Source organism: Malurus melanocephalus, unplaced genomic scaffold (assembly GCF_030028575.1).
Source record: "Malurus melanocephalus ecotype Western Australia unplaced genomic scaffold, MMel_1.1 scaffold_2627, whole genome shotgun sequence".
Lineage (NCBI taxonomy): Eukaryota > Metazoa > Chordata > Aves > Passeriformes > Maluridae > Malurus > Malurus melanocephalus.
The window spans coordinates 11-9266 of NW_026625859.1; the positions used below are offsets into that span (position 1 = coordinate 11).

The following is a 9256-nucleotide window of genomic DNA, read 5'->3' on the forward strand; positions in this document are numbered from 1 at the left end:
ATTTTGCTGTTTTTCTGGAGGAGAGCTGCCCTCTGCAGGAATTGTGTAGGTGTCATCTGCACAATTGCAAGAATGTGTAGATATAATCTGGAACCTCTTCCCTTTGTGACAGCCACAGTAGCAATAGATTTACGGGATTTTGGGTTTTTTATTTTTTAACAGAAATTGGTGGTTTGGTTGGTTTGTTTCTTTTTTTTTTTTTTTTTTAGGAAAAGATAAAAACTAGAGACTTTGCAGAAACAAAAACTCTGTGATTCTGTGCATCCTTGTGAAAATACATAAGCAATACTAACACTACTAATTAGGTGTTTAATGATGCTGGGATGTATCTGATATACATTCATTATCTTCTCTCCAGAGCTCTGAAGAACTGCAGCTTTCAGTGGACCACATCAAGCAGATTATTGGGATTTTAAGGGACTTTATCCACTCTCCTGAGCAGAGAGTGATGGCTTCTACCATATCCAAGCTGAAAATGGATTTGGACTTTGACAGCACCTCCATCAATCAGATCCATCTGGTGCTGTTTGGATTCCAGGATGCAGTGAGTTCCTTTCCTGATGCAAGGCCAGAGGAATTCTCTGAAGGAATTCTCTGAAGGAATTCTTTGAAGGAATTCTCTGAAGGAATTCTTTGAAGGAATTCTTTGAAGGAATTCTTTGAAGGAATTCTTTGAAGCAGCACAGAATGGTTTAGGCTGGAAGAGACCTTAAAGATCATCTATTCCCAACCCCCCATGGGCAGGGACACCCTCCAGTACATCATGTTGCTCCTAGACTGAGCTCAGCCCAGGGATTCACAGCTTTTCCACTGTTCCTCACTCCTCTCCCCTCTTGTACTGTAGAAGGGTTTGAATGTCACAGTCTGGTTTGAAATGGTTTCAAAGCTGCAGCCTAAAACTGTCCAATCTGTTGTTTAGACTTTGAAAGGTGGGAGGGTTTTAGTGCTGCATGCAGTTTTACCTTATAAAGCTTCTATGACTATTGGAAAATACGATTCTCCTTCCTGAGGTGTGAGCAAATGGTGTTTGTGCTGCTTTTCCAGGTGAACAAAGTGTTAAGGAATCATTTAATAAGGCCCCACTGGATGTTTGCAATGGATAACATCATCCGCCGGGCAGTCCAAGCTGCAGTCACTATTCTTATTCCAGGTAAATCAAAGCAGCTGAAAATAATCCTCTTTCAAAAAAGGTTTCTCACACATCAAAGAGTTGCAGCAAATGGAAGAGCTCAGCTGTTGAATCTGTCAGAATGCCATTAACTGCACCCCGTGTGCCACTCATCAAAGCTCGGGGTCAGAGTGCTGCAGAGAAAGAATTCTTCATCTGCAAGATTAATGCTGTACTTGCAGTGCAAAAGCACATAATGAGAAAAAAAACCAGTGTTCTGCACCTCCAGTGTGGTCCAACCATGACAAAGAAAAAAAGCAAATTAAATTCAGTCCAAGCTGGAGATTTTCCAGTAAGAAAGAAAATCATTCTGTAGGTATTAATGGCATCCAGGTTGGGTAACACTGCACGGGTTTGGTTACGTGTTGTGAAAAAATATTAATGAGCTGTGGAACAGAAGGGATTGCATTAATGTGAGGAAGAGGATGATTCTGGCCCAATGGAAACAGGGAAAATCACCAGGAGGAGGAGGAGGAGGAGAAGTGTTTAGGAATGAGTTAAGCTGGAAATACAGGAGTACTTGTGTAACTCTTTACAATGCTGAGCACCCCTTCCAGTACAGGAATGTTCTGGAGGTTTAGTGACAGTGAGCCCTTTCAGTGCAAAGTCACCACGGCTTTTAAAGCCAAATTGGCAAAATTTTTTAGGACTTTTGTTTGTACAAGAGAAATGGCAACTGTTCTTTGGTATAAGGGTGGCCACCTGCAGCAGGTTCTGAGAACTGGGGCTGGAAATGCTACCTGGAGAGGAGGAATTCTTTGTACACTCTTGGGTATAAGGGGAAAACACCAACTTTTTTTTTTTTCCACTGTTTAGGAAAAAAGCAACCTTTCAGGGGTTTCTCCTTGATATATTTTAACTGTCTTATTATTTATCTCATGATATTTGTCCCCACTGCAAATGTGACCTACAGTTCTACCTTTCCTGTTGCACTGCTCATTCTGGAACCAATGCCAGAAAATCTGCTCCAGCTCACTCAAGGCTTCACTGCCCCCCTGCTCAGTATTGCAATAAAGCACATTGTGCAAACAGTAATGAAGAACAAACTGCATCACCTTGAAAGACAGAATTATCCAAAAAAATCTCCTTCTTCCCCTTTGTTTGCACCAGAGCTTCGCACTCACTTTGAGCCAGCCTCAGAAACTGAAGGTGGGGACAAGGACACGGATGAGGTGGAGGAGAATTTGCAGCCCTTGGAGCCAAACGGGGCTGAGGACGCTGCTGTCACCTCGGGGCTCAGCACCCTCAGCTCTGGGCTGTCACACCACGCTCAGCAGCAGCTCAGCCAGGAGCTGGGCACACTCCAATGTGGCACTTTAAGGTAACTCTGCTGTAAAGACTCTGGGTGAGTGTTCAGGCAGGCTGGGAAAAGCTCTGACCTTGCTTTTCTCACTGATGGGGATGTTTTTAGCCATAGCACTGCTCACCTACTGCCCTGTGATAAAACCTTCCAGGAGCACAGATGGGTTTGGAATACACCAATATGACAACTGGACATGCTTCAGTACAGCCTTTTTTCTCTGTAATTAATCTTTTAATTGCTGAATGTCCCATTGGATCTCAACTGTTAATTGGGTTTATATAAACTGTACTTTTTGGATGCCCAGTATCTCTAAGCTGTTCCTGCAAGGAAAGGCAGAGCCTTTCCTTGTCCTAGAACGTCCTCTAAGGAGCAGCAGCAGAGCTCAGCAGAGCCCTGCCCTGTTTTTCATGGGTTTTATGTGTAAGATGCTGCCAGGATGTTGACAGCTGAAGTTTCCATTCTTCTTTCTGGATGTGATGTGAATCCATGATTAGAAAGTCCCTGGTAAAATATCAGTGTTACATTGTTCAGCAGTAAATTACAGCATTAAGGCAGCAACTCTGCCCAGGGAGACTGCAAAACAGTAGGAACAGAATTTATGAGCTATTTACTAAATTCTGCATGTGAAAGCCTTCAAGTGGCACCCCTGAGTCTCAGACAACCAAAAAGAAATCTAAGCCATTAGAGATGTTACTTATCACAGTACCTCACAAATACCTCTGTGGTACTCATCAAAAATGACAGGATTTTTTCAGTTTATTCTCAGTGTGGTTGTGTTTGATCTCTCTTAAGGCTTTTGGAAAACCTCATTCAGAAGGAGAAAGAGTATCAGAGCCTCTTACGACAATCTTTGGAGCAGAAGACTCAGGAATTACATTTGCTTCAATTAAAACTTAAACCCAAAGGTATGAGGAGATAGTGCAGTTACACAGAAACACATGGGATCATGGGTTGGTTGAAAGGATGCAGAATCATATAGTTTTAAGCTTCAGTTACCTGAAAACAACCACTTTTGCCCTGGTTTTGAGGTGGTTCAACCATTGTTTGTTTTCCATTAAAGACTCCCAATGCTCTGCAGCAAATTCTGGAGAAAATGCAGACCCAGAGCTCATGAACTGGTTGAAACAACAAGGAGCAGACTTGGATACCATTCAGAGGGTAAAAAAATCACATTTAAAAAAAATCCCTAATTTTAGTCATAATTAGCAGTTTGGTTTCAAAGAAAGAATATTTATTTATGAATAAATTTGCCTTTTAGTTTGCTGAAGAAGATTATACACTGAGTGCTGTCCTTAATGACATCACCAAAGATGACTTGTGGTATCTTCAGCTGCGGTAAGAAAGTGCTTGTTAATTCATTGTTAAGAGCTTCATTAACATATTTTGTTAAAAACCTTTTAAAGTTTAGTTATTCACATAGAACAGTGATGGTTCAGAGGCAACTGCTGTCAGTTTGACCTCAGATTTTCTGATAAGATGTGAAAACCTTTAACTGACACAACTCCACCAAGGATGCTTCGAGCCATCTGTTTTGGTATTTATCAAGATTGGGACCCATTTCTGCACCCTTCACAATGATGAAATCACATGGAAAGCTTTGTTTTTCCTACCCATTGATGATAAAAGGACTTGAATCATTCTGTTAAGCTGTGGCTGACCTGGAAGAAGTTTCAGCTATAATTATGGAATAGTGCAGTTTGTTATGTGCTGTTATAACTGCTCTATCCTCGAGATTTCTGTTTTATTTCCTGCTCATTTTAAGGCACTGGAGCTGAGGGAGTTTTCCTGACTCTTCCCATTTCCCTTCATGCAGGGGTGGTGTTCGCTGCAGGATCTGGAATGCAATCCTAACCCACAGACAAACATCTGGCAACACCTCAGCACAGCTCAACGCTCTGGAACAACACCAAATGGGAATCAGCAAATGAAAAACATTCCCAGCACTTTCATTAGGAGATGTATATATTTCTGTGTACAGTGGCCTTGCAGGTTTTGCACAATGATGTAGCTTGTTTGACCATCAGTGTAACACAGTGAATAATAACAGCTTCTAAGTCAGTGTCAGTGCATTTCAATTATTTATGACAAGACTAATCCATACAATTGTAATAGAAAACATTAGCTAAGAAAAAACTCACCTGATTTGGCTTTACCATTGTGAAAACTGTCAACTTCAAATGTGTTACAGGTCTGCTGCTGATGGTTTGAGCAGGGAGGGGATGTGCTCATTGTAGATGGATTTATACAGCTTTTGTATTAAACCTACTCTCACTGAGAAAAGCCTGGTGTAATGTTTTCAGTTAGTGACACTTTGGCAACAAAACCAGACTATGTAAATGGCATTTTTGGTGGGTTTTCTAGGAAACAGTTAATGAAAAAACAAAGCAAACAACCATTAGATAAAGGTTGGTAAAGTTTAATTTTKCTTTTTCTTTTTACACTGTACATAACACATACAGCAATCCAAAGAAAGTCAGTAAAGCAAATATATAGCACTTTAAATAAACCACTTTCTCTTAACTTAGTATGTTCTGAAACAACATTCAGCATTTCTAAGAAATTCCATACCCAGATGGATTTCCTTACACATTCCCTCTTTTGAAAGAGCTTTTAAATAAGCTTAAGAGTTGTTTATTATAGTTCTGTAAATGGATTCACTTATTCTCATGAATAAGTTACCCCAAGAAAAAGGCCTTTAGCTGACAGATTTGTACTTTATCCACTGGTTTGGCCCCCGCACTTCAAAGGGTGGCTCATTGTAGTAGATGTGGTGCCCCAGTTCTTCCAGTGGAGGCTCTGGGTCAGTGGTAGCAAACTGAGCAGCTTCCTCAATCTCCTTCCTCACTGCCACATCAATCTCCTAAACCAGAAATGGATCTTATTAGAAGACAGCTCAGAAAAAGCATCGTCATTTTGTATTTGAATGGTATGATTAAGTAACAGTTAACCCTGACTAGATAAAATTAAAAACCTAKAAAARCTCMMTCCCTACTAAASTGCAGCATTTTGGGTAGTACTGGTACCTCACAGACAGGGAACAGAACCCCACTGAGCCTCTCCATTTTCTGTTCTGATGATGTGAAATCCTGAGTGTGTCAGTGCCACTGGTTCTTAAACAGAGCTGACTCATTAAAACATTTGCTTAGAGAGGTTCTGACTCCTTCACTGGGATTTTTCACTACTGGAACTTCCCTTTTCAACATTCACCTCCTTCCTGGGGAGTCAAGAAAGCCCAGGTCATTTTGATTTCTACCTGTTAGCAAATGATACCCACAGCCTTACTCCTTACAGAACACACCTTGAGTAGCTGCTCTGCAACAAAACTTACACCTTCACCTCTGAGATGATGTTAAACTTTGAAGAACTTCACAGAAGGAGCAGTGCATGTGATGTGATGTGCCTTTCAGGGATCATGAGTGTGTGACTGCTCAGCACTTTCACACAGAGCAACTGCAGCCATACCTTTAGTTCTTCAACACTGGCAAGGTTGTTGTTGACCATTCTGTCCTTCAGCAATGTAATGGGATCACTTTTGCTTCTCACTTCCTGAATTTCTTCTCTGGTACGATAGCTAGGAGCAAGACAGGCAAAGACATGAACTCTGGAGCAGGGGTGAGGCTCTGGACACAGCTCACAGTTAGAAAAAGGTGTATCCAGAGAGTTGTCAGGGATGCCATGAAAACAGAACATTCAGCACTCAAAGGATGGCACAGCAACAAGCAGAGTCCCCACAGATGTGGAAATGCCAACGGAGCAGAACAGCCCCAGACTCAGGGGAAATGGGAGGAAGCCCAGCCTGAGACAGTTACCCTGAGGGGCCACATTTCCTCTCCCCCTCCACTCCTAGGGAGAGGGCTCCATGATGTGTTACACACTTCCAATTCACTGCAAATTTCCAGTGAAAAGCTGAAATACACCTCTACTTCATGACAATAAATTCAGTTTTATCAGGTAAAGCAATGTCCTGAGTCTCTGGCTGTATTTTTAGGAAGTGTTCCATTTGTCTGGACAATCCAAACTGTTCCTGTGATTTTACCTCACGGGATTTTAATCCTCTTTTAAAAAGAATATTGCTTTCCAGTCCAAGCTTTGTTAGGACACACCATAAGGTCACACTGAAAGAAGAATCCACTAATAGAGAGCACAGGAGTTTAACTGACTTTGTGCCTTTTCTAAACCCACATTTTTGAAATCTGCAAATAAAACAAATGTGTTATATGGCCCCAGATTATCAGCTGAGCAATGAGATGAGTGATCAGCTACTCATAGCAATTTCATTGTAACCTTTAAATGCATCTGAAAGCTGCTTTAAACAATGAATTTCAGTTGAATCTCTTACAATCTGACCATCCACACTGACACCTTCTCAGTGAAAGAAGAATGTGACAGTACCTTATTCCAGGGTCACTCATGCTGTGGCCATGGTAACGATATGTCTGTAACTCCATCACAAGAGGACCCTTCMAATGAAAATRCAGAGTGTTACCACCATCARTGACCAAYTTGTTATATCAGCAAGTATTTGCTRGARATGAACTGCACCAGTGATCAATTATTTTAATGTTTTTTTTCTCAGTTGAATTTATATAACATTAGCACATACAACATCATTCAATAAAATGAAACCTAATTATTTTCAAATGAAAGCATGTGCTGATATTGTGTTTATTATCACATTCTTACTGAGCAGCACTAAACACTAGCCTTCCTTCATATGTCATTCCACCATTATTCAGAGTCTTTCAAATTACCTGTTGTTTCTCACACAACTTTCATTACTTCAAGTATTAAAAATCTTCAAACCCAGTATTATCCTATTTGGGTGATAGACACTAACACTGACAGAACTTTTACTTCACTTTCCATTTCTTGCAGACAATGATTATTACTTTCCTTGATGCTTGCCCTACCTAACCACAAAGAACACAACTGCCTGACAATCATAACACCTTTCACAACAGAATGCTGACTGTGGTGGAAATGGGAAAAAAATTACAGTATAAATATTCTATTAAGTGTTTGGCTAATACAAATTGAGGAACTACTTATGCAGCAATAGTTTGTAAGAATTCCACCCATGGAAAAGGAATGCCAAATACAGACTTACTTTTCCAGATCTACAATAGTCAGCTGCAAACTTTGCTGCTTCTCGGACACAGAGAATATCCATGCCATCCACCTGGCAATGAGAAACTACACGTTAAGGCAAAAAAATGCCAGCCCCCAAACTCCCAACCTCAGGTGGAACAGGAATTCAGCTTCAAGTAAATACTGTAGAAATAAAAGAAATCCATATGTATGCATTGTGTAGGTGTGTGCACATACATTCCCCCTCAAAAAAAAAGCCATACTCACCCTGAGCCCTGGAATGAAGTATCCTCTTTTGTAGTAGTCAGTGCTGGCTGCAGCTCTTTCCACTGATGTTCCCATTCCATAGCGATTGTTCTCACAGATAAAAATACAAGGCAACTTCCACAAGGCAGCCATGTTGTACGTTTCAAATATCTGGCCCTGAGAGAAAAAGAGTGAAGTTTTATCTCATCAGGGAGCTCAGCCTTCATGCACTAGGCTCTACTGAAAATCCTTCCGTTGCACAGGTCTGCACATTTTAAAAGTGATCTGAAACCACCCACTTGCTACAGTTCAGAAGGAATGAAAGAGAAGCTACACAATATAATACAACTTTCATCTCAACTTGTAGTTTATAGAACTTAATTTTTAAACCTGAATCAGTATCTGTGTTAGGGCAGCCCAAAACCTTCAATGTTAACTGAGGGATTTCAGCAACAGTCATAAAAAACGTGACAATCAACCTGGCAGGATGCTGCTCCAGTCAAGTTTGACTGCACAACTGTATCAGCCTTATTGCTCGGAGTCAAATTCAGGGAAAACCGGGAACTGAGAAAAGTTGGCCTGTGAAAAGCTTTGAAAGCCTCAAAAGTGGGGAACAATCAATGGTACACTCTAAACCACCAACGGCTTATCTGCCTTAATGTCTTGGCTGGTAACATGTAGACTGGCTGGAATGTCAGTAGTAAGTGGCTCTGCAAGAATGCTCTGTCCTCTGAATTTCTACATTGTCAGCAGCACTGGCATCTTCACTGCCATCATTCAGAGCCATCCTTACAGCACAGACACTTCAGAGTGCCACACTTAGGAGAGCTGTGCACAACTGTTAGGAGGTAAAGAGGAACTGGAAACCCCTCCTCCCAAACTCATGCAACATTCATGTAACTAACCATTAGTCTCACTTACTCCCTGAGTATCTACTGTGTACCAGAAGGGAAGGTGCCAGGAAGGTTTCCCTCCACTACAGGGACAAGGGCCAAGCTCAAAATGGGGGTGGGGAAGGACACTGGTCCAAAATATCATTAAAAACTGCAAGCACATGCTACATTTTTGTTATGTAAAGAACAGCTAGCAATTGACTGTTCATCTGAATCACTCCTTGAAACATGTCCCTACTCAAACACCGGACACAACTCAAATCAGAGGTGGCAGTGTTCAAAATCTTCAACATGCCCACCACCTATATGGAGTTCATCAGCATTGCCCGTGTTACAGGTACACAGGGAGGGTAAAACATGTTCTCCAACTCCTTGGAGTAAAAGCAGAGCTCACAGAGCACAGAAGGAAAATGGATTCCCCCCAGCCATGCCCCTTTACCTGATTGGCTGCACCATCCCCATACAAGGCCAGGCAGATTTCGTTTTTTCCAAAGTATTTACAGGCAAGCGCAATCCCGGCTCCGAGAGGAACCTGGCACAGAGAACAGGACACAACAA

General features: G+C 41.4%; 2 protein-coding genes across 2 annotated transcripts; one reads left to right on the forward strand and one right to left on the reverse strand.

The window, feature by feature from the left end:
* Nucleotides 1–361: 361 nt before the first annotated feature.
* Nucleotides 362–4752, forward strand: LOC130587885 (mitogen-activated protein kinase kinase kinase 15-like). The gene is made up of 7 exons (XM_057388856.1): nt 362–544; nt 1045–1150; nt 2279–2489; nt 3264–3376; nt 3532–3629; nt 3730–3806; nt 4285–4752. The coding sequence occupies exons 1-7, from the start codon at nt 449–451 to the stop codon at nt 4397–4399; spliced, it is 816 nt and encodes a 271-aa protein (XP_057244839.1). The 5' UTR covers nt 362–448; the 3' UTR covers nt 4400–4752.
* A 116-nt stretch (nt 4753–4868) lies between these two features.
* LOC130587884 (pyruvate dehydrogenase E1 component subunit alpha, somatic form, mitochondrial-like) lies at nt 4869–9251 on the reverse strand (the record flags this gene model as incomplete). The annotated part of the gene is made up of 6 exons (XM_057388855.1): nt 4869–5331; nt 5934–6042; nt 6864–6931; nt 7579–7650; nt 7827–7982; nt 9138–9251. Coding segments are annotated over 6 exons (684 nt in total), but the record flags the coding sequence as incomplete, so codon positions are not given.
* Between the last annotated feature and the right edge of the window lie 5 nt (nt 9252–9256).